This window comes from Daphnia carinata, chromosome 6 (genome assembly GCF_022539665.2).
Source record: "Daphnia carinata strain CSIRO-1 chromosome 6, CSIRO_AGI_Dcar_HiC_V3, whole genome shotgun sequence".
Lineage (NCBI taxonomy): Eukaryota > Metazoa > Arthropoda > Branchiopoda > Diplostraca > Daphniidae > Daphnia > Daphnia carinata.
The window spans coordinates 3,525,370-3,550,668 of NC_081336.1; the positions used below are offsets into that span (position 1 = coordinate 3,525,370).

A 25,299-nucleotide genomic window follows, 5' to 3' on the forward strand; every position below is an offset into this window, starting at 1 on the left:
ATTTTTTTTTGTTCCCTATCTTTGTTGCACAGTTGCAACCGGGAGGGCAGTTTGAAAAAATTTGAATGTTTTCTTCGACCAAAAAAAAATAAATAAATAAATGAAACAAGAAAAAGCTGCTGGAAAATAAATCTCTTTTCTTCGGCTTCCTCTTCTTCTTTCTTCGTTCCTCTTCGTTCCTTGGCTCTTGTCCGATAACGAGAAAAAAAGAAGCGCGCAACTTGAATTATGACATAGTCCGGACAAACCACCACCACCAACGAGAAGAGAAGAAGATGAAGGAAGAAGATGGGCTTACGTATAACATATAAAAAAAAGAAAAGGACTGTAAAGATACATGTCCGCCCCGTCCAGTTAAATCCCTTGCATGAGCCACAAACTTTTTTTTTTTTTTTTTCCTTTTTTCGAAGCTGACATGCTAGCAGCAGCAGCAGCGCAGCAGTGCGGTAAATTTACGACCGGCTACTCTTTTGCTTCTGCTTTCTTTCTCTATACCGCAAAGTTCGGTAGAAGAGGGGCCAAGCTTTTTTAAACGGCAGCACACACACACACACACACTCACAAAGAAAAAAACTGTTTTAGATTGCGTCTGCATACAATTATCGATCGGCTGCATAATTGGCGTAAGAGCGACATCACTGCTGCGGGCCAGTTGCAGCAATCTAGATGATGGTGGCAGCCGTTTCGCTCATCTAGCTGCTCTGAAATGCAATTAGTCCGGAGCGCCGCGGCAGCGTCAATTATACGCTCTCTCCGTTCTACAACAGCACACAGCGAAGAGTTATTTTTTTCTAATTCGATAGAGAGGGCAAAGGAAAAGGCAAGCCCTACGATGGTGCAATGGCTCCAGCAGGTATAATACAATTCGTTCGCTTCTATATGGGAATAAGAAATCAGCCTCTCTCTCTCTCTCTTTGTACACCCCCACACGCGAATGACATCTCAGTGCGGTGATGTGATTACGATTACACTTACGATCTCTGTTTGTTTTTTTTCAACATTTTGGTACGTCAAGAAAATGTCCGTTGATTTTTTTTTTTTTATATTTAAAGAAAATTCTCCTTTTCGTTTAGTTGATTTCTACTGATGCGAACTGACCGAGGATATAAAAACGCTGATGGTATTTAAAAAACAAAAGGACGTTACGGTCCGTCAGTCTGCGCTAACGATTTATTTTTATTAGGTTTTTTTTTTTTTATTTTAACAGACATTCGAGAAAACGAAGGACTTGACATTTTTCGAGTATATAGTCAAACGTATTACAGTGCGACTGGAAGGGAACAACATCATCGCTGGGTGGAACAGTAAAAATCTCGAAAAGATAACACGAGAGAAAAACACGGTAGTGGGTGGAGTTGAATGTTTTGAAGAAAATGCCAGTGGTATAATTGACATCAAACGGCAATTGATGGACAACATTAAAAGCCACAGCTCTATGGTATATAGTTGCCGCGCTATATAGGTCTATAATATCTATATAAAGTCACACACGAAACACAAACAGAGAGGCAGTCCTGCCTTTGGCCAGTTTGTTTTATAGAGGCAAAACATCAGTCGTTGCGAAAGGACATCATAAATTTATTTGTGTATTCATGTAGAATGTGATGTGCCTTTTACTGCGGTCATTGAAATAGAAGAAAAAAACCTTACAAAACAATAACCCGAGAGAGAGAGAGAGAGAGAGAGAAAAGACCCTCGGACATTTCAAGAGAATGGAAGAAAGATAGGAGGACGTGTTTGATTGCAAGATATGGTCCAAGGTGGAAAAAGAGCCGAAATGAATCAAAGAGAGCGTCGTGTCCGAGTGTGTCACAAACTATCTGAGGGGGCTACAAGACACACCTGAGTTTGTTTCTTCTCTTTTCTTTCGTAAAGAAAAAAAAAGTCCAAACAGATGGCTATAAGACTGTACAGTCTCTCTCTCTCTCTCGTTCTCTGTATCTGATCTCAGCATCTTGATATTATATATATACGCTATTTCTTCAACGTCTTGTGTATATATATATAAATATATATATATAAAGAAGTGGAATAGAAGGGACGACATAAGCGAAGCAAAGTCTAAGAACAGAGAAAAAGAGAAGAGAGATGTGTCGACTGGGAGGTTGAGCCCGTGTTTACAACGATAGTCACGGGCAGGTCACAAATATCACCGGCTTATCTCTCTCTTTCTCTTTTCTCTCTTTGGCTCTGACATGTCGACGTCTCCCCATACTTCTCTCTCTCTCTCTCTCTCTTTTCTTTTCCCCTAAACTTTATTTTTTTTTATTCTTCTTCTTCTTCTTCTTATACATAACCCAAAAAAGTTGATGCAACTAAAATAGAATCTATTCGCTTATTGCCATTTGTTTCATCATTGATGCAAATGAACGTCTTCCCTTTAAAACCAAAAGAAAAAAAAATACGAAGTAAAAGTGTACACCGTAATGAGCTTTGTTTTGTTTTTTAAAGAAAATGTTCGTATTATACAAAGACGGGGGTTAGTAGCAGCGTGTATGATATACAACTGGACAGCTATGTGCGCAACGGCAGCTACTAACTATTATAGGAGCGGCAAAAAGGAGCGGCGGGATTAGTTGTCGATATTTAAGTGACTGGTCGAGCGGTTGGGGGGACCCGGCAGGAGACTTCGGCATTACGTCGGAGTTTTTTCGTTTCTTTTTTTTTTTTTCCTACGAAAAGAGAAAGAAAACTATAAGGAGAAACCCGCTGCGTTTTGTTTTTTAAAGGGGGGGCGACTTCTTTTTTTTTCGGGGTGGTGTTTGGCTGACAAGTTTACGGCGTGGCTGCCGTTGGCTGCTGCCCCCGCACCTCTTGTCAGTTTCTGTCTGCTTCTCTTTCTTCACCGATGTGTAGAACAAACTCGGCCACCCAATGAATATTTCATTCCTCTTCACTATTTTACTGCGCAGCAACACACACGTAGCGCTCTGTGTGCGTGTGTGTGTGTGTTGGAAATATTTTAGCCATGGCGCTCTCCCGCTATTGCTTTACGTTAAGGAAAAGACATGTAAGAGTTTGATTCGATCAAAATAAGACGAACAACAATTAATTAAAGTTTCTTTTTTTGTGTGTGTGTGTGTGGGATTTTTTTAATGGGCCGTTAGAATTTGAGGAAGACCTCCTGTCGTTTTTTACAGACCCAAAGAGGGCGAGGGAAAAGCAATAATAATTTTGGAAAGAAACATTAGAAACATCGATGATTCTAGTTTTGAAAAAAAAAGGAGGGCACGTGAGCGTGATTGGTTCTTCGTATCGATGATCCATCCGGTGAATCGTCCCCCTTTTTATTTTCTTTAAAAAAATATTCAACTCTGTTTCACGACATTCCTTCTCAGTAAGAAGCAAAAGACAGCTGACAGTGCGGAAGAACGGCCACACATTTTTTCGCTATTTAAGAAGAAGAAAAAGAAAGGGGTTTTATCAAATAAATAGCTTGCATACCGTTACTCCGGTGAATACAATCAACGAATGGGACATATGTACACAAAGGGAATAAATAAGAAAGATTCGTATAAATATCGTTTGCATTGCTATATAATAAGTCTTTATATACGACTTGTATATTTCTTTTCAGAATGTTATATACACTGGCATCTCATCATCACCATCTTCTTTCCTTGGCACAGCTCGCAGGCCTCTTTCGACGAATATAAATACACCGAACGTGTTTGAGATAATGAACCGAGCGCTGTGTGTGCGCGGAATCGGGAACGGTCAGAAAAAAAGAAAAAAAAAAGAAAAGGGGAACCACCACTGCCAGGAAGAAATCAACCAGCCATAGAGCTGGATGGAAGCATGTCCTTAAAAGAGATGGAATTAAAAAAAGAAAAAAAAAAAAAAAGGAAAAAAATTTTAAACTGCAGGGGGTCCCTTCACTTTAATATTCTTGGTCCAACCCCCCCGCTGTCTTTTTTTTTTTCGAAAAAAAAAGTCTCATAGCTAAAAGAAAAAACAGGTACAAGATTTGGAAACGATGGGGGGAAGAAAAAGAGAGAGGAAAGAAAAAAAATAACATGGAACATTATGCATCGCTTCTTTCTTATATTAAACATTATGCATTATATGTATATATATATATACGTTTGATATTATACTGTGTTGTAAGAAGAGGTCGTTGATGCCACTCGAACGCACGTAGATGCACGTATAAAAAAAATGAAACAGGAACAACAAAAAGAGGAAAGTGTATAAGCGAATCAATGTCTTTATGAAAATGCGATTAAACAACAACAACAACAAAGAACATTTGTTGGAAAAACAGTAGGTTTTTTTTTTACAGGTAAAAAATAATAATGTATGTGAGACATAAATTGTGTCATTTTCTCGGAAATAAAATCGCAATAAAACGAGAGTTTTAAATACCATAACAAACTGAGAAAGCTTCCCTTTCTGTTTGTTGTTTAAGTGCCTTTCTTTTGTTTATTTTATTTTTTCTATGGTCTTTAATGTCTTGGAAAACAATTCGTTACAGAGTTCGAGTTTCCCTTGACTTTTGCACATTGCAGCGCTACATCATTCGTTAATTACGACTCATTAGTCTGTAGCCTGAGTTCACCGCTAAAAGTACACAGCACAAGAACGTTAAAAGACGTTGACAAAAAGGCAAGAAAAAAGTTCACGCAAAACCAATGAATCTAAGTTTTTTTTTCTTCAGGTTCACACAGGGAGAGCAGCCAGTTTCCTCTCTCTCTCCTATAGTTCAACTCAATTGTCTTTTGACACGGCTGGCTCCGTGATTATATTGTCCTATTAAACGGGCCTGTCTCATTTTTCTTGAACCAGGTAGAGTTCTATATCCTGTTTATCTAAATGATCTCTGTCTAACCGATTAGCTAAATAACTGCTAGCTTTCAACTGATTGTATACAACAATGGAACGTGAAAAACAGAGCGTGTGAGTTTTGGTTTCACATCTTGACGCGGGACGCAGTTTCACGCAGGACAAGGGTATGTTCATATTGATTGCATTCTTTTATTTTGGAGGGGCTTTATTGCATAACGAAAGGCTGATCAAACCAGAGGTTTCAAAATGCAAAAAAGAAATGCAGTTTCCCGCTGTGCAAACGATCGCATTACCTTATGCAATCGCCTTGCAGGGAGATGCTGACGTTCTTCTCAATTTGAATTGAAATACCAAGTGGATCTCTAGCATATCCTCCGTTTTTCAATTTCTTTCTTTTGAAATTTCAACACGTTTTTAATTAAAATTTTCCGTTGGCATTTCTGTTTTCCTTGGCTACACGTTGCGTGAAAGGCAAACGCCTCTCGCAGTCCAATAACAAGCAAGGATATATAGGCTGCACATAAATGTATCCCACCAACTTGTTTTTTTTAGGTTAATTGCTATTTCATATGTTCTTCGTTGTACATATATATATAGGCCTAGTTCATCGTAAATGCCGGACTTTGTTTTTCTTTCCCCACGCTACACGACAGGGGAGCGGAAAAAAGAAGCGGAAGGGTCCAGTTGACGACCGTTTCCCCTTCTTGTCTTTTTTTTTTTTTTACTGTTGTTATTGCACCGTTTCATGGCTGACTTCCTAGAAAACTAATTCTATTAATTCAACAGCGTATTTTTGAAGACAAATTTTATTTTTTCAATTTTTTATTGCCATCAAATAATAAGGGATCAGATCGATGGCCAGTCCTTTTGGCAGAACTGGGTGCTGCATTTGAATCACGATGATATAACCCCCCCATAAAAAAATACACACATCGTTCGATGTAATGAAACGAATGTATAAAAACAGCATTAGCAAACAGAGAAAGTGTAATCCAACCAATTAAGGAGGCTCTGCTTTTTATAGACGGCGGGGGGGGGGGGGGGGGGGGGGGGGGGGGGGACGTTCTATGTTCCTCGGTCGTGTGTTTTGTACGAATCGCAACTCCTCAAACGAAACGTACACAACGACCTTTATAAGGGGACTATAGAAAAAGAAAAAAAACGAGGAAAAAGGAAGTCATCAGAAGATCCTTCGAAAGTCCGAATAGATCCCGAAAGCAAAAGGCTCTTCTTCCTCTTCTGGTTTTGTCTTATATCCTCGAAGGCCTGCTGTTGGCATTGCGGAGCGATTACAGACGTATTTATAAGTCCAGACCGGCAATAACCATTAAGAAACAAGATGGATAGTCGTGTGCTTAAATGCCCTTTTAATACGTAGATGGTCTATACGTTTTTTTTTCTTCTTCTATGATAGTGCGAGAGGCATAGCTATTTCTTTTTTAAGGGTCCCATGTATCTTGATGCGTTGTAACGATCCCAGTTGATTCACAATGTTCGTTTCGATTTGTATGAAAAAATTACTTCGGATATTAAAAAGCCGTTGTGTAGCAGTTCAATGATAGTGTAACGATCTAAATTGATAACTGCGATGGACTTTCAATGGGAGGGGAAAATGAATCCACCTTTAGGGTGATTTTCACTTGATCAATAATAGTGTTTTTTTTTTGCGGTTTGAGATAACATGAGGTGGCACCATGTGAAACAAAAAAAAAAGATTCCAGATAAAAATTTGAGAATGTAGTCAACTGTTTAAAAGCGTCTCTTGCGCGTCGTGCGGTTATTTTAGTTTTATACCGTTAACTCCATTTCGCAAGCCAAGTGGTTTCGAGCAAAACAACTTTGAATTCGAATAACTCAAAATCGGTAAAACCCACGTCAAAATAATGTCAATTTTCGTGATTCTCGTTCGATTTCGAATCGGAATCATGTATTTTTAATCAAATATAGAATTTTGTGAAAAATGAAAAAGTGGGAAGGCTATAGCCTTCTCACTTTTGTCAAAATCGGCCAAAATACGAAATCTCTTGGAAATCGTTCAAAATTGCACACAATACTCGAAATTTAACGCTGATTCCGAAAATCTGGTTTGCTTTCTCGTCAAATCATCGGTTATTAAAATATTCAGAATAATTGCTCTGTAGCATCCTACCGCTGTTGCGTGCTGGCGCTTAATCCTTTTAAAATATTCATTTCAAAAAGTTAAATTCCCACGTAAGAACGAAGACATTATTTGTAATCCACGTTCAATTTCAAATGTAAATCATGTATTTTAATTTTTATACCTAGACTTTTGGAAAAAAAATTCGTTTTTTTGAAAAAGCCGGGTTTATTTTGTCGGGCTTAGTTTTGAAACCCGAATTTTTGTGCAAAGGTTGGGCTTCAAATTTTTCTTCAATAAAGACAATTATATAATCAAAACTAAACGCCAATTCTGCGTAAAATACTAGTTTTCTCGTTAGTTATACAGTTTTTTTTTTATCGAACGATCAAAGTGGTTTTGACTGCAACTACTTTGAATTTGAATAACTCAAAAACTACAAGCTCCACGTAAAAACAAAACTCATTCTCGTGATCCTCGCTTGATTTTGAATTTAATTCGTGTATAGTTAGCTATATGTTTTAATTTGGTGTGGTAGAAAAATTGCGAAAAGTGCTTGGAGTGTGCGACTCGTTTCATGAACATCCCGCTGTTTTCCCAGAACCCCCTATTTTTATTTCTCAACATAGCCGTGCGTATACGCAATACATAAGGCTAATAACCGCATCAACCCTTTCATTAAAGACCACGAGCTCTTTTTAAAAAGCGCACAAAGTGTCTTTCCTTGTGAATAACTGTATAAAAAGCTGTATAAACACGGATTCCCTTTTGTTCCCGCTATCGTATTATTAAAGATATGGATCTCACCACAATTATGGTAATACATATCCCCTATTTTTACGTGTACAGTACTACAGCGTATTACAAGAAAATCGAACAAATTGAATAAAAATAAAATCCTCCCTCCCACCCCCTTTTTTTTTCTATGGAAGAATCAATACCATACAGTGCTGCGTGTAGGCCTTCCTTCCTTCTGATATTGGATATAGTACGTTCACGTTTTGTGCCGCGTTCGGGTCCGAGATTGAAGCCATCACTTTTTTTTCTTGCCTCTCCCTCCTTTCTTTTTTGCTTTTTTTCTTTCTTTCTCCTTTCCTCTATATTCTGATTCTATTCAAGTCGTTGTGCTATGGCCGGAGCAAAGTGTATATAGCTGTGCTGGCGATTGAGAAATATATATCAACTGTTGGCTGGCAGCTCGGGTGCAATATCGTTGGCCACGCAAACGGGAGGGGATGAAGAAAAAAAAAAATAGAAGATTTTTATCCTGTGGTAAAGAAAGAAAAAAAAAGTAAGGGGAAAGTGCTATAGCAAAAATAAAAAAAAGGGGGCCTAGCCATGACTCTTCATTCTCCCAAGTATTTCGTGAATAACCTTTTCATCCAAACTTGTAGTAGAATATTCTTGTAATTTTGTTGTTTTTTTTTCTCTTATAAAAAAAAAATGTGTGTATATTGAAGCGGCGGCAACCGGGTGGTATTACTGGAGGAGAGAATCACGGAGTATTTTTCGTGTGTGTGTGTGTGTGTGTGTGTTGAGGAGCGCGTGAAAAAACCGCCGGGTCGCACAGTATGCGGCCTCTATATTTTTTTTTCTTTAACCCTCTGTGCCGCTTTTTTCTTTTTTTTAAGATATACCGCCTTCATTACGGCAGTATAGACGCATGTGTAATATGTAAATGTATTTTCATCTTGAGCAAGAATGATTTAGAAATTCAAGTTTGAAACACATAGGCCGCATTGCATTCCATTGGGGTTATACACGTCATGTTTTTACCTGATTTAACTGTTGAGAATCACATTATTTTTTTTTTAAAGATAAACGTTTGGTTTGTTTAAGGTCGATATCGACAACCCACTTGTAATGAATGCCATAAACTTTTTACGTGGGATGGAGGGAATTTTCTTTTTCTGGGTGCTGCCCTTTTGGCTATACAGAGAGAGAGAGAGAGAGAGCCATGTTGGCACTTGTAATGAAATTAGAGCCGGTACGTAGGATTAACTTGGGACAACAAAAACAGCCGCATAAGTTCTAGTTTAGATTACAGGACACGCATGTTCCTAACCTCAAGAAAAAAACAAAAACAAACACCCGTAGTTCTTTTCGCATGTAATTTCGAATCGATTCAAACACTGTCCAAAAGGCCTATGAAATAGAAATAATAGGCTGGTAATAGCATGGCTGCTCGGTTGGAAAGCAGAAATAGACTAAAATATATATACGAGGGGTTTATTGTCTTGTATAGTAGGGTAAGGGATGTTAGAGAAAACGATTGTATCAATTGGATCTCAACTTATTTTCTATATACTGGCCTCTATATATCTAGTTTGGGGGGTTGTTCCATGCTGGGATCTGTGTTGTTATATAGGCATCTCATCGATCTTTGGGACATGTCACTTCCATAGTCCTACCTCACTCTAATCTCGTAGCAGCTCATCTCAAACAAAAGAGCCCGTCCGTCTGTTACACTTTGTATCAATGCCACCATTTTAAATGCATGTATTTACTGGGCCGTTCTTAACTCTATACACAAATCCAATCTATGCGTCCTGGAAAAAAAAAGAAAAAAAAATAAGGAGAAAAGATTAGGAATCGTAAACGCTTGACCTGCAAAAATGACGTGTGGTTATGCAGTCAATCATCGTTGCGACAATTGGCCTTGTCAAAACCGACATTTGTATAGCACGTAAAAGAAGACATGTCTAACCGCAATGATTTGTCCAGATGATTATCCAGTTTCAAAAAAAAAAAAAAAAAAGATTTTTATTGAGGGTCGAATTCCTTGCGCGTCGGCAATCTCATCAATCATTTGACGTTAATCATCTACACATATAGTCTTATACCGAATGATAAGCTGCCGAAAAACCTGCACTCCCCATCACATACACACACACAAAAGCCTCTCTATACATTTATGTCGATTAAATTAAATACAATATTTTGCTGGCTATGCACACACACACACACACAAATTAGATGAAGGCGAGCTCGTCATAAACCAGTCGCTTTGGATTAGTTCTCATTAAGAGATGTGGGACTGAGCACCAACCCACTTGAATAAAAACATCCTCGCCCTTTTTCTTTTCTTTTTTTTTCGTAGAAGAGTTTCCATCACAACCGACGCGATGTAAGAAGCCGTCGCTTCTAAATTACGTCGGTCCCCATCGCTTGTGGTGCAACAATGTCGCTCCTATATGCAATAACGTATATCCATCATATATATAACTATACACAGCCAAAAATGCTATATAGAACTATGGGTTATACACACACACACAGACGGCCTATATATATAATAATGCCAGGGGCTTGTGTATAGACGCTCAAAGTGCTGGCAAAGAACATTTCATCACTTGACAAGACGCGAAAAGAAGGGGCGTTGGCGGTATAGCCATCCAATCATTCCAATCCATTTGGAGAATGAAACAATCTCTTGCAGTCTCGCTATTTATACACGATGTATATATATGTGTGTGTGTGTGTGCACCAATATCCCCCTCTTCTCCTACACACATCGCAAAGCTTCGCGTACACACTTTTGTATTATTTATATCAATAATACAGAGGCTCAGTATCAATGGCAAACAAGAGAACAGTCCAATAGGATGCGACGATACACACACCAATATAAAGATTTATTTTTTATTTATTTTATAAATAAATGTAGATACATTCGCTTTGTTTTGCGTCTTGTGCTGCGTGGGCCGGCTGCTGTGAGTCTCCACGATTTCCGGGGTGCTTTATATTTCGTACATTGCCAATCGTTTTCCATTTTTCAGCAGAAAGAAAGACAACGTTAGCATCTATCGGATTTTCTGTCTCGACTGTATACACACAACAAAATAAAATGTGATATCCTTTTATATACTTGTAAAAAGAAATAGAATTATTATTTGCGCCATCCCCCGCTCCACTTATCTACACACACATATATATAGAAGCATTTATCTAAACGAAGAATGACACTTGCTTCATCTGCGTGAAAGGCGAGGGAGCCGGGCTGTTTCGGTGCTCGGCAGCAATTCAATTAGTGCCGCGGCTCGGCTTCAGCATTCACTCACATTTATTATTATTATTATTATTGCGATTAAACATGTATACACATAGAAATAAAATACACTTTATATATATATATATATACTGTATATACTACGACGCTATATACATAGTAGTACGTTCGTATTTATGACGCGTTTATTGTCTTGCTTTGATACGGAACAAAACAGCTGAGAACGACACAATCTCAAATCGACCTTAAGAAAAAGGAATTATAATAAGGAAATCAGACACGCCCTCTTGTTTATAGACGATAGCGTTTGCCCATCTGGAGAATAAAACCTTCTCGATTGTTACAATCGACGGATTACAGGTGTGTATGCAAATAAAGCATTTGTGCTTATCGGGGTCTTATCAAAAGAACAATGAGCATTTTTTTATAAATAGCTTCTTCCTTTTAATTTTTTTTTTTTTTTTTTTGCTTGAGTTGGGAAATAAGATGGCCGTCGCATTCTTGCGGGAGCCTATACATGCGCCGTCGTTCGTGCCGGAATGTCAGTTCAGCCGGTATAACCGGCAGCCAGGCTGTCTCGTTCGTGAGACGTTAGCTGCTGGTTAAAGAATCGATGACGTCACCGTTGCCCTCACGCGGCCGCCGTCATCGGAAAAACATCCGGAAATTAGATTTTGAAATGGATTTAATGTCCATGTGAATATCTGTTGATTTATAAATTTGACTTATGATTGCAGGTCGACCAGTTTCATGAAAAACATGATTAAGAATTTATTTCGAAAAAAAAAAAAAAAACTTTTCTTTGTCGTGCTTGGGTGTGTGTTTGTGTGTGTATAGTCAAACTTTTTGAGAGGCTTTTGTTTTCATTGGCTGGCTGCAGTCATCTGAACGAATGACATTTCACAAGAACAGGCAGGGGCACGTCACGTGTCGCTTGATTTGAAACATCATCGTAACACATGTCCGATATCAAAAAAGAATGAGAGGATGGAACGGGACAATAGGGCTGAGTTCTACACGGTGACGTTGCAACATTTTCATTCTCCCCTCCCCCTTCTTCCTTTTCATCATCGACGCTTTTTTTTTCATCACTTTTTTTCTAGCAAGTTGAATATATATCAAACTTGACGCGTATTATCTTAGTATAGCATTGTATAGCCATTTAATTTAAGGCTATCGTATATGCGCTTACCTAATTAAACTTGTTCGCTTAATTTAATGAAAAACTATAAGTTTGGGGGTTACCTTACGTGATGTCCAAAAGACAAGAGTAACAAACATTCAAGAGTATAGAGAAATAAACTTTTTAATAGCTTTTAAGTTTGCTGGATTCACTTCTGACGCCATCTGTCGTCTTGGTCATCAAACGACGTTGACCGACGGTTACGCAGACCATCAAAAATGCCGAAAATGTTTTCTTCCACGTTCTTATTTTGTCACTAACTTTTATTTCGTTTACTTGGTTTTCCTGTTGTTTCTCAGCCGCACAAGTGTCCGACGATTATGCATCCAACGGGGACATTCAACCCGAACTACATTTTTTTGCTTGATGATATGCGAGCAAAACGAACGTGCCTTTCAATAAAATTTAATGTCTAATAAGTGAGCCAGGAAAAAAAACAAAAACAAAGAAAAAATAAACAACGGGGGGATATAATAAAAATAGAAGGAAGGTAGGAGGAGCCGGACGAGTGACGAGTTTTCCCACTGTACGTATTTATACGATGAGCGTCAGCGTCGTTCATGTAACGAAAAAAGCTGATTGGCGGGCATCCAAACGAATTATGTGGCCCTGCCGTGTATCTTTTTCTCTCTCGCTCTCTCTGTACGTCTCGTTTCTCTTCCTTTTTTTTATACGTGTCTGTGTGAAACAGTCCCCTCTCCCCCCAGCAAAAAAAACAGTTTCACACACACACACACACACACCAGTTGTAATAGCACTTTGGATATACACAGAGAGACGAGCAGCAACTGAAACTACATTAGAACTGCTATATGTTGAGTATATACAGAGCAAGGTGAAAAAAAAGGATAGAGAGAAAGAAAAACAAAAAAAAAATACATAGCGTGACTGTAATCAACCCCTTGTGCTTTTTGTTCAGTTCTATATACCGAAGGGTTCCTTGATGATAGCAACAACACCGCGGGACAAACGCGTCTGAGACGGCAGTTCGAGACAGTAGAGAACAACAAAAAATACAAAGCCAGACACGAGCAGAACACACAAGAAAAAACGAATTACAATTTAAAATAATTGAAAAGAGAAGGATAACAGAAAAGGATGACGTAGTTTTGAGTCTTGGTGAAATAAGAAAAAAGAAATTTAGGAGAAACAAGAAAAAATGAAGTGTCTGGTTACGATGTCGTTCGTAATGATGGCCCTCACAAACAATCATAAGTGTTTGAGCGCCTATACCTACATCCTTCTAAGATAAGTTCATATAATATAAACACGAATTATGCAAAGGGGTTAAAAATTTTATTCTAACAAGGCGTTGGGACTTTGAGACGCTCGTTTTTAACACAGTCAAGAAAATAAGGCCGTGCATCATTGAAATGCACTAATGTATTCAACGCGTAAGCGTAGCACATGCTAAAATGCTCGAACTCGAATAGAGACACACACAAACATGTGCGCTGCTGTTGTATGTATAAAGAGAATATAAAAATAAAAATGATTTTAGTATATGACGACGCCTTTGATTGCCCATCGTATAATCATAACGCAGCAGTTGCAACGTCGGCAGTGGCCCTATATACTTTGCTTTTATATGTACCATAGAGACGCAAACGTTGTATACACGAGACACACAGCAGTGCGTGTGTGTATATAAAGGGCCTATTAGATCGTCAAGCCAATGGGACTCGTAAATGCCAGCGGAAATAACTCCCATCTCTTCTCACTTAACTTGAGGCATCAAGATTGTTTTTGTTTAGTTTTTTTTTATACGCAAGAGAAGAGATTATGCACGTGAGAATAAGGGAAGTTGTTCAAACACATAAACGAAAGTATCAATACGGTAAGTCGCTCTTAATATTTTGATTATTATTGGAAAAAAAATATATGAATTTTGTTCGTTAAATTAGGCGTCCTCGTTTCGTATAATAGAGACGATAAGCTGCTCGCATTATATGCCATTTCCTTATGTAATTCTTTTCACATTTTAACGAGGCGAGTTGTTCTTTTCTTCTATTGTTATAATTTTTTTTTTATTTTCTTTCTATCATTTTTATCTCCCCTTCCTAGTCCTTTTTCTTTTAAATGTTTTAATGTAACTATTCATATCGAATCGGGGTATAATTCTCAATGGCGTTTCGCCTGGTGGGGGATTCCATTACGAGGCCGTATATATGAAGATATGCTGCCACAAACAAAAGAAGGTAAGCAACCCCGATGAATTTTGGAAGAAATAAAAAAAAAAAAATGAGGAACAATGAAAATCATCGTAAATTGTTCCTGATTTTATTATAGCGTAGACACATACCAAGTTTAAATTGTTCCAGTTGCATCAGTGACTAAAAGAGGCTAACATCGGCCTTCTTTTGTAACCGATCCTTTTATATTTTTGGAGGAAAAGGAAACGAAACCAAAATGAAACCAAAATGCGAAGACGAATGAAGTATAAATGACGAACTAGTCTGATGACATCTGGAACTCTGAGAAACAAATCAGAAATCAGACGATGCGGATGGACGCAAAAACAAAAAAAAAAATATAAAGAAACATGTGAAACAAATAGAATATAAAAAAAAAGGGTGGTGGTTACCAGACAGTGAAAAGTAGGAGGAGTTGGAAGACGTGTTAATTGACAAGACGTTGGGTTTTTTTTTTTGTAGACGAACAAAAAAAAAAGGGGGGGGGGGAGAACAGAAAAAAAAAAGAGGAAACGGAAACAAAGAAACAAGTCACACGCTGACACACAAACAGAGGACAACCATCGTTTTCTCTCTGTACATCCAATCCAATCGTAGAACGCCAAATACTTTGGGAGGCGGAGGACATGTATAGGACACAGCAGTGCAAGAACAATACCTCCCCCCTCTCTGTCGGTACAACCATCGGCATATATACATATCCAGAAAGAAAAAAAAAGAGAAGTCAAGTCAAGTTAGAAAAATGAACGAAACAATCGAGAGGGGGGAATTTTGTGCTATGCGGAGGCTTCGTTCTTCTGTCACTCACACGGTTACTGGGCGATGTAGAATAGGAAAAAAAAGGGGAGAAGCGAAAATCCCGGGACACAATAACTAGAGAAGATGTTTTGAAAAAAAGGAAAAGGGAATCAGAGGCCATTGGGAGCGAGTTTGTCACAAGACTGTCAGACGATCAGCCCAGACGCCGACGTCGCCCACTTCCTTTCTCCGCCCTTATTGTCTGACTTTCGCTATCGATTGCAAAACATTTTTTTTTGTTTTTTAACCTTTCCACGTGGTCTACATTTTTCCCCAATCCTATTTCGTATATACTCAATGACGTCACGTCGATCCGTTCAACTATATCTCTCTCTTCTTTTTAACCAATAGAAATTTTAGGATTAAGGGACGATTGATTTAAATGGTTTTTTATGTTGCCTATCGCTGGCAGCCAGACAGTCATAGTTTCTTATTAAAAATTGTTACGAGTTTCGTTTTCGATACACTTGGGAATGATAAATCAAAAAAAAAAAAGAATCAACGTAAATCAATAGATCTATAGGAAAATACATGTTAAAAAATACGTTTGAAAAATTCTTTTGAAAAAACGAAGTTTCAATTTCGTATCGGATTGTGTCATCGGGCGGTGTCGACTTTCGTGTTCATTGAACAAATAAAAAAAAAAAAAATGGTCAACTAAAATTAGGATGATTTTTTTTATTTGATTTTCTTCCTTATACTATTGCCGGCGTTGAAACAAGCGATGGTTGAACAATGCACGACAGGTTTAGAAAGCCAATCAGAACGTTTGTCACGCTTGGTGTAATCCTGTCGTTGCTGAGGCTATGTGTAGTCCGATCTAGCTGTCGTGTCAACCGATGATTACAATAACAATAGTTTTATTTTTTTTAAGGAAAAAAAGACCATTTGTATATTTCAAATGAATCGTATCTGTAAGTAGATTAAATAATTCCCGTGAATTCCCAGCGTTTAATCAAAAATTTATCGAATCCAATTGCAATTCGTTTTCTTGTTTCCAGAAATAGAACAGGCCTTTTTGTACATAGCCTTCCAGTTAATTACAAGGGTTCATTCCAAGAAGACATGTGTAACACACAAAAAGTAGAACTCAACAATTTTCAGAAAAATAATTTCGGGGTTCTCGGTAGTTTCGATTTCCGCGCTTCTATTCAATAACCCCCCCCCCCCCCCCCCATACAGAAAAAGTAAAACAATAATATCGCATGCATATTAAAAAAAAAAGAACACAGGTAAAAAAAAGTATATAATTTGTCTCTTTTTTTTGTTTTCCAGAGGATGAGGGGCACTCTCCCCCTCCCCCCATCCCTGCATCGAAATATATGTTCCAGTGCATAGTACAGTTTACCTATCTACGCATGTACACATAGATCCAGGCCTACGGTGTACATGTGTAAGGAAATTTGACATATCCTCATCGCTGATTGGCCCCAAGCACATTTAGTTTCATTTTCCGGAAAGAGTGTGTGCACCATATTGTTTTTGGAAAAACAATTCCCCCCCCCCCCTTCCTCCTTACTTACCGTATGTATTTGCCCTTTCAAAAAAAGAAAAAAAAAGAATTTCTCAGTATATATATATACACGCTTGTTTTGTTTCAATTTGTAACTCAGCGGAAAAATGGCCGTGTAGACCATTTTGAGGTATATATCTATGGCCGGCTGCTTATTCCGGCCGTCATAAAAAAAAAGAACCTTCTTTTTTTTTAGAGGGTGGGTGTTTAAAAAAAAAACCTGTAATTTTCTTGTAGGCTTTTATACTCACCAATGGGAGAATAGAAATGTATAGCGTTCTATATAGCTGATGGTATGGTATACACATGGACGTATAACTGCTCTCTTATATATTTAGTTCTCCGACAGCAACGAAGCGGGACTTTTTTTTTTTTTTAAAGCCAGCCGTTGTTCATGGCTCGTTTTGCTTAGACTTTTTCCCTAGATATATGATTTCCCTTCTTTATCATATTTCTCTATTTCATTTTTTTTTTCCTCTCACCAATTGTCTCATCACCGGTGAGCCAACAACTGACAGTGTCCCTTTATTTATTTATTTTTTTTTTTTGTCTGAAAAAATAATTCCATGGTTATTATTTATTGTTCAAAATTGTAATGATATGGTGTCACGTGTATTACAAACACCCATAGTTTTCGTTCATTTTTTCACAGTCGTGAATTTATGGCTCGTTGATTGACCCGTAGTCGAACTCTGTGTATTTGCCGATATTGCGAATTGCATTTAGAGGGCCTAGGGTTTTAGAAGACGTGACATTTAAGAAATACTGTTAGTTCGATATAGTTTCATACTAACACATCCGGCTTTGTTTTGCACTAGGCAATTGTATAAGTTCAAATGGATTACTCTCTCGTTCGTGTCAAACTCTCATCCTTTTGATTCTTTCTGTTTTTTTTTAGTTGTTGGTTGGCAGAAACCTTTAACCTTTCACCCGCGCTTGCCATCAACTACATTTTTATATACGAAAAACGACTTCTTTTCTGTGTGTGTTAAGTTTTGCCCATCTCCTTTTCTTTTAGTTCCTTTCGAGCAAAAAAAAAAAAATGAACTCCGGAAAAAGGCAGTAAGTATCCGACAGTTAACAACAACTTGCTCTCCATACAACCTCTTACATGTTAACCATTTAAAGAAAGAAAAAGAAACAGAGAATAGGAGGAACTCTCTGTTTAGTAAAAAAAAAAAAAAAAAAAAAAAACATATAAATGAGAATCAGGATGTCGAGGGAAAAACACCATTTACACTCTGTTTCGTATATAATCGTAGGAAAGGGAAATAAAAAAAAAAGAAACAAAACCAGAATGTCTTTAGTTCTTATTGAAATGTATAAGCATATCACCATGTTTTTCTTTTGTCCAACCCTCGTTTTTTTTATATATACGAGCGGCCATGTTTTTTGTTGGTCCCGTTCCTCCACTTTTTCATGATGAAACACTTGAACTGTGTTTTTGAAATGTTTTTCGCCTCCAAGTTTTTGAGTCACTTTAATTATACCACCAGGTATTCATATAAGGAAGGGGGATAGGAAACCCAGCCATGCCAGTCATCGGGATAACTACATAGGTCGCCCTCCCTTCATTTTGTTGTTGTCGTTATTATTGTAGTTAGTAGTTTTCAAAAGAGTGGGGGATTTCTTCTTTTTTTCACCCGCACGCTTTTTTCTTTTATTTCTATTTTCTTATTCTTTTCGTGGGGGGATTACACACGGACCAGACAAGTTCAATATGCACCGGCTTTTAAATGCGTTCTTCCCGCTGTTATTATACGGTAATGGATAGAATGCATTTTTTTTTTGGTGGCCTCGGCATACGATCGGCATGACGGGAAACACGCGGACTCTTGTAGGCAATTACCTTCATCTTCTGTAATTGCATGAATCAGATTTTCGTTTCTCTTCTTCTACACTCACGATGATAAGAAACGAAGAAAAAAAGGGAAGAAGCCTATGAGAAAACAGTATATTTAGGAATTCGAACCATTTCTCTCTCTCTCTCTCTCCCGTCTTTTCTCTACGTATATAAATACCTCGTCGTTGGCTATGCCACACATATATCCATCCCGAATGGATTATGCATGAATGCGGTGAATACGCAATCTGCGGCCGGCCCGCCTGCCTGTGATGAGATGAGTTAAATGCCTGTCGAGAATAAATGGGAAAAAAAAAACTTTGAAAAAAAAAACGAACTAAAGAACGAATGAAAAGATATATACGCACACACACACCAACGTGTGTAATTGATAGTTGTTTCACTCGTACATGTGTACAACGAAACCCTTTCATTTTGATTTTTTGTTCTTAGCGATAAGGCCGTCGGTTAAATCAAAAAATGTTTAAAGCGCCATCGACGACGACCGTTGCTCCCGTTATTCACGAAATTTAAACATTGAAAATAGTCAAATAATAATGAGTTATACATCCACGTAGTCTGTGTGACCTATTCTGTTTTAAAAGCGCGTACTTGATCCATCGAGCAAAGTTTTTTCCCCTGTGTTTTTCAATTAAATATTTTTTTTTCTATATTACAAACGTGCACGAAAATAATTGAGAAGAACGAGAACAAAAGGTAATGGAAATAACGCATCCGACAAACTGTAACGACAGCACGGAAAAAAACAAAAACAAAACAAAAGTGGCAGCTGTGCAGGACCAAGAAATGGCTAAACGAAAAAAACGATATTTTCCTCTGCCGGCATTTATCGAGCTCGTTCTCAGCCGAAGCGAGACTGAATTGCTACGATAAATAAGAAAATACACGTAGATGCCCTGTGTATATATATATATATATCTATTACTTACGTTTACGTACATAATAAACGTGCATGTACAAGATATATAAGATCCCATTTTTTCCCACACACACACACACACACACAAAGCAAGAGCCCTATATGTATCGAGCTAGTAACAGCGTTGCTAGAGCTCCCGCGTTCGATCCCGAGAAATATTAATAGCCGATTCGGAACGGAGCCCGTCGGGCCTGAACCTTTTTTTTTTATTATTGCTCCTTTTTTTTCTATTTTTTTTATCGCCATTATTGCCGAGTGAGAGTTCCGCATCGTGTGTTATTGAATCGTTTATGATCTATTTGAAAAAGAAAGGATTTTTCTTGTTTGTTTGTAATGACAAGCAAATGAATAAGATTATACGTAGAAATAGAGAAAGAGAGATGTCGAATGATTTAAACTGAAAAAACGAGACACAGTTCATCAAACGTAAGCGCGGGGGACACATTCCTCTTTGTCGTTCGTGCCACATCGAGTAGAACATGTCCCAGAAAAACTCAAGCAGTCAACACGCCGTGAAATGTGTCATGCATCTTTGCTCCCGCTAATTTGCCTTTTTTTCCTATTATACTATTGTAAGGCTGTACGGAATTTTCGCTCTCCGTAAAAGCGTAACCAATAATCCAACCGCATGCAACGAGATGATAAAAAAGAATGAGACAAATGCCAACGATGAATCTTCTACCGTTATCTTTAAACCATTAGCCATGCCTTTCAATTGTTTTTCAAAAAAAAAAATTCTTTTTGGGTCGATCAACATTGAAGAATGTAGGTGTGTATACATATATTTTTATCAAAAAAGTATTTGCTGTTATCAATAGGAAAAACACAGTCCCCATAGGCTATTTAATTTGGATAAGGTCCCAAGGGATAAGGTCCAAAGGGTGAGTTGAATTCCATAGCGTCAGATGTCGTCGTTCACTATTTTGAATGGACGTCTGGACGGATTTCTTCGCTGGATGTTGTGGTGGTGTGTTTTGTCGAACCAATAAATCCAGCAGGTTAAACATTTAAAATTATCTTCATTAAGTTTTATTCAAACAGGGATAGCTGGCACGTTTTTTGGGCATCCGATCGACACGATAAAAGTGCGACAACAAACTCATCTTCATGGACATTTGACCACGCGTCGCTGTGTCCAGTTGGCATTGAAAAATGAAGGGGTAAGCTCATTTCTTTTTCCTTACACCAACAAAATCTCTTAGGAAAATGGATTAACTCCAATAACTAGATAAGAGTAAACATTCACTGTACTTGTCTGACTTATTGTGAACAGGCTACTGGATTATTCAAAGGGTTGAGCTCCCCAATTTGCACTGCAGCTTTAGTCAATGCCACTTTTTTTGGTGTTTATGGTGGCACTGTCAAACTGATGTTGCAAGTATCTGAAAAACCTGCCAACAGCATGCCAGACTATAAAATAGTTACAGCTGCTGGCATGGTGGCCGGTACAGTGCAACTGTTGGTCTGTTGCCCAGTGGATCTTGTCAAAATCAAACTCCAAACTGGATCAGGTGAGCACACCTTTATTGTACTTTGTTAAAATTAAATGCCTTATTATTATGGAGCATTATATTTAAATGCTTGTGTAAAGTACCATTATCTCATTGATGCAGGTGCTGGAAATGGTCCTCTACCAAAGACAAATGGCTCTCTAAATACTAGTCCTATTGCCAGTAAACCATTCAAGGGGCCAATTGATTGCTTAATGACAATGTATAAAACACATGGAATTAGGGCCTGGTATAAGGGTCTTGTTCCTATGTTTTGGAGGTAAAAAAGAAAATTACCTGCGATAATTATCCTGTTTCGTGATAAACAGCTGAGGCCATCTAACGGTGTACAATTTATTACGTACCAGAGACGGGCCATCTTACGGCCTTTACATGTTCCTTTACGAACTGATACTACGAGAGGGTAAAAAGTACTCGACGGGCGGATGGGGTGATGGCTTGCTGGCTTTGATTGCCGGTGGTATAACTGGTAAATTGGCTCTCTTTTTGCACTTCGTTTTCGTAATAGCCATTCATTAGCAAGATAACCAAAGCTTATTTAATTCCCCATCACAGGAACTGTAACTTGGGTTGCAGTGTTGCCGATTGACGTCGTCAAATCTCGTATCCAGGCGGATTGCATTGTTAATCCAAAGTATCGTGGCATGCTAGATTGCGTACGCGTTTCTTATAAGGCGGAAGGCTTGCCCGTCTTCTTTCGCGGATTTTTGGCTATCGCTTTTCGCGCAATGATCGTAAACGCTGCGACATTCTTCGTCTATCAGAGTACCTTGACGCATTTGACCACACAGAGGTGACCGCTAGTTTTACGAAATAGCTACTACACATCACCTACTTGGTCGTGAGACGATGATACGTCATTTTGTCGTGGCATCGTTGGCGAGTAGAATGGAAATTTCTCAACGGTCAAGGTAGGAGGAGGGGAACGTAAACATTAATAGCGTGGGCTGATGCAATCTGCAGTACTCTGTAAACCTTGCCTTTTGTAAAATGGTGATGTTCCAAATTGGAAGAAACGTTCGACTTTTTTGGAAGTCGCTCCTGACGGAAAAGCAAAAAATTTATAGCCATTTCAAAATATTTAATCATTTTTTTCTTTTCTTTTTTTTTTTTAGTTGGTTGCTATATTTTCCTTTTTTTTTTTAAGTCACGTTGTTCTCCACTGCCATAAACATTTTAGCCAAATGCATGTATAATTGAACGGGTTTCTCTTAAAGATAGCTGTCCTTTCTTCCGTTTATTCAATTTTAGGGTTATGCTAACAAAGATTTTTTTTTTTCTTTTTCATTTTCTTTTATTATTCTTTCATCTCAAAGATATTACCATCTGTTTCAAGCCATTAAACATTGCAACTAGACAGTCAGTAAACAAATGTCTAATGGCAGGGGTGATTTTTATGATTTTGCTTTGGTGGGGTGTTTGAGGGTAGGGACAAGTTGGCACAATTTTCGTTTTCTGCATGGCATGTGTTCAATTCAAAATATGGATTAAATATATATGTACACAAACATATATAAATACAAATGTTTAAAAATATTAGTCTTTATATAACTTTCTCGAATGAAGTGTGAACATGCAGCCTATTTACTAAACGGAATGCTTCATTGCATAACATCATTTTAGGCATACCCAAAATCTTAACTACGTCATACGTTGCCATTAGTCATTTTATACCGAGTATTTATTTTTCTTCCTACGACCTTCGACGAATAATATTTATACAGGTTTCTTTATGTTTTAAACGAATATGCACTCTTTTTTGCAATTCTGAAGTGAGCAGACTTAGCAAAATACAAACCTGTTCCTTGTTTTTGTTGCTGCATGTTTCGAATACGTCGTTCTTTCCTCTACCTCGTGCTACAGGCTTTACCGACGGGATTCACCAAAAATGTAAAAGCACATTGGGTGTCATTTCGATTTAATTTAATCAAGTTAAGCTGCAGCTCAGTCTTTTACCATCGTAGTTCAAGTTTCTGTGAAAAAGAAAGATGAAAAATACAAATGTTCAATTAAAATACGTTGCATGGTTATCGACTTTTAGTAGATCTGTCAACGCTGTGTTTTTCATGGCTGCCAAACATAGTTGTTATTTTTCAAGATCTGATTATTAATTTGTCGTTTAGATACTTAGTACTTGCTAAAGCAATGGATCGTCTTGAGTGTTAAATCAACATGTTATTGGTATATCCATTGAATCAACGTCATTTAAACTAAAATTGCAATGGGTAAATCTCGCAAGAAAGTTGGCTGTGGATCGTCAACTGCAGCAGGTGTGTCACTTTGAATCGGGAAAAATGATCCCTGGCTAGGTTTCAAATCTACGCCTTTCCGGATTTTGTTAGATAATTATGTCTGACGTGACCATGGACTACTCTGGTGATGCATCACAAGCCGACGAGGCTATTCAGAGCCCTGAAACTTGTGTGCCCAAATCACCAAGTTCACCGTTATTACACAGCAAAGTAAAGTCAGAGGATAGCAGTGACTTTGAAACCAAGCATAAAACCCCTGAAGGAGGAAGACTTCAATTCTACTTTGGTAACCAACACATTCAGAAGTTACAATTTTATATAATTTTCTGGGAGATGTTGTGCAGAAGTTCGCTGGATGGTTGATCAGTAAATCAACTTGCTTTTCTAGTCCTCTTTATTAACGATTAAAACATTTCGTACCTTTGAAATCACATAATCCTGAAATGGTTTTCCATTGTATTACAGATGGAAAAATAGTTTTGGAGTTGAACGATCGGCGGGAAAACGGGAAAACGTGGTGGGTTCCTGTGACGCAAAAAACGTATTGGCCCCCTCCCCCACCATCGTGTTCCACGCCGGGAAGTACTGTGCGCCAGGAGAGCAGTGCATCTTTTAGTGTCAGTGATGAATCATCTGTTCAATCTCAGTCGTCACCGTGGCTAAGAGAAACTCGATGGAAGAATCCCAATCCTATGAACAAACGGACAACCAGTGATGTAGAGGGATTTATGTTTGCCCTTAAAGGCCGTGAACGATGTCGATACCAGTGGAGTCAACGACGAAGACCTTTTCGCTCGATAGAGCAGTGTCATGTGGGACCCAATTCCGAGTGTGACCAATGTAAAGTCGGCTGGAGAAAAAAGAGCTCGGCTCGGCCAAGCGTGTCTGCGATCACTTCGCGCCTTCTCGAAAAGGCACTTTCAAAGAAAATGGTGGCGAGTGCGGCGCCAATAGAGCGAATCGAAACACTAGTTTCGCCGAGGAAGCGTCTCCTACGTGACATGGAAAAAGTTCGGCTCCACGATAAATCGTCCAGTCCATCTTCTAGTGTTTTGAAGAAAGCCAAAGCACTCATGCCAGCCACACCTTTACCGACGCATTCGGCTGCCGCAATGGCCGCAGCTGCGGCGGCTGCAGTGGCCCATTCTCTCCAGCCAAGCAAAGTCTATGATCGCCAAAGCAGCTACAGCATCGATTCCTTGCTCAACAAGGAGCGGCAGGAAGAAGCAGCAGCAGTGGCTTCGTGCAGTTCCTCCTTTCTTCGCTCGCTGTTACGGAAAGCTCCTCCGCTAGCCGCGAATAATGTCCAGGCTGTCAATGGAGTAAGAAACAAGAGCTTGGTGTCCCATCAGCGAAGGGACGGGGCCATTTCGTTAGCTGGCGGTTCGCGCCCCCTTCAACCACCTGTATGGTTGCCTTACCCTGTATCAGCATTTCCTCCTCCAAATTCTTTGGCTCCAGGATCGTCTGCAACTCTGGCAGCCCGACCTGGTCCAAGCTCCTCTCGAAGAGAAAGCCTGGGCAACCGATTACCACGGGTGCCCACGCCGCCTGATTGTAACGATGATGACGACGATGTCCCGCTCAATTTGACCATTAGACGAGCTCGAGAGCACTCCTAATTTCAAAGTTTCCTTTCTCAATCTTTTTATCAAAAACAGTCGGTTTCTTTGTTTCTCCAGTGGAAATCTCGTCCGGTCAACATGTACATTTCTTTGCTCTCTAAAATAAATCCCAACCCGTTTCATCGTACTGTTTCTCCTAAACAAAAATAGAATGAAAAATGCTCTTGTTACATTGACCAGGGAATCTCGTTTGTACTCTGCCTTCCTCTCTTCATTTTTTTTTAAAATAACGGTGGAGTGTCATGGAATCCTATGTCGATACGTAGACCAAAATGAATTGACCCAGTGACGCTGTGTGGAGACGGAACTGGGGAAGTTACCAAAACATGAAAGTGCCTCAGCCATCTCTATCTTAAACGTTGCAATTCTAGGTACGATTCATGAAATGTTGACTTGATGATTCCTTCCATTCGCCCAAAGACTCGTCCAACAGCCTCTTCATTTTTCTTCTACTAATCTCTTCATTTTTTGTTTCGTTTTCCAGCCCAAACTTCCTCTCCTGTGCCATGTTTTTAAACCGAAAATGAACAACGCCACTCGTTTGGCCAAT

At 38.6% G+C, this 25,299-nt stretch overlaps 3 protein-coding genes and 1 long non-coding RNA gene across 4 annotated transcripts in view; 3 read left to right on the forward strand and 1 right to left on the reverse strand.

Annotated features, from left to right (window-relative positions):
- Positions 1–25,299, forward strand: part of LOC130689811 (eukaryotic translation initiation factor 3 subunit F-like) — an 86,764-nt gene that overhangs the window by 26,010 nt on the left and 35,455 nt on the right. The window lies entirely within an intron of this gene.
- On the reverse strand, positions 20,092–20,749 carry LOC130690294 (uncharacterized). Its single transcript, XR_009000936.1, has 2 exons — positions 20,613–20,749; positions 20,092–20,558 (listed from the first exon to the last, which is right to left on the reverse strand). It is a non-coding gene; the product is annotated as an uncharacterized LOC130690294 (long non-coding RNA).
- On the forward strand, positions 20,237–22,156 carry LOC130690291 (mitochondrial basic amino acids transporter-like). The gene is made up of 6 exons (XM_057513299.2): positions 20,237–20,328; positions 20,403–20,521; positions 20,635–20,872; positions 20,975–21,131; positions 21,220–21,341; positions 21,428–22,156. Exons 1-6 carry the CDS (start codon positions 20,289–20,291, stop codon positions 21,667–21,669), a joined length of 918 nt encoding a protein of 305 aa, XP_057369282.1. The 5' UTR covers positions 20,237–20,288; the 3' UTR covers positions 21,670–22,156.
- On the forward strand, positions 22,935–24,969 carry LOC130689808 (uncharacterized). The gene is made up of 2 exons (XM_057512749.2): positions 22,935–23,410; positions 23,590–24,969. Exons 1-2 carry the CDS (start codon positions 23,221–23,223, stop codon positions 24,744–24,746), a joined length of 1,347 nt encoding a protein of 448 aa, XP_057368732.1. The 5' UTR covers positions 22,935–23,220; the 3' UTR covers positions 24,747–24,969.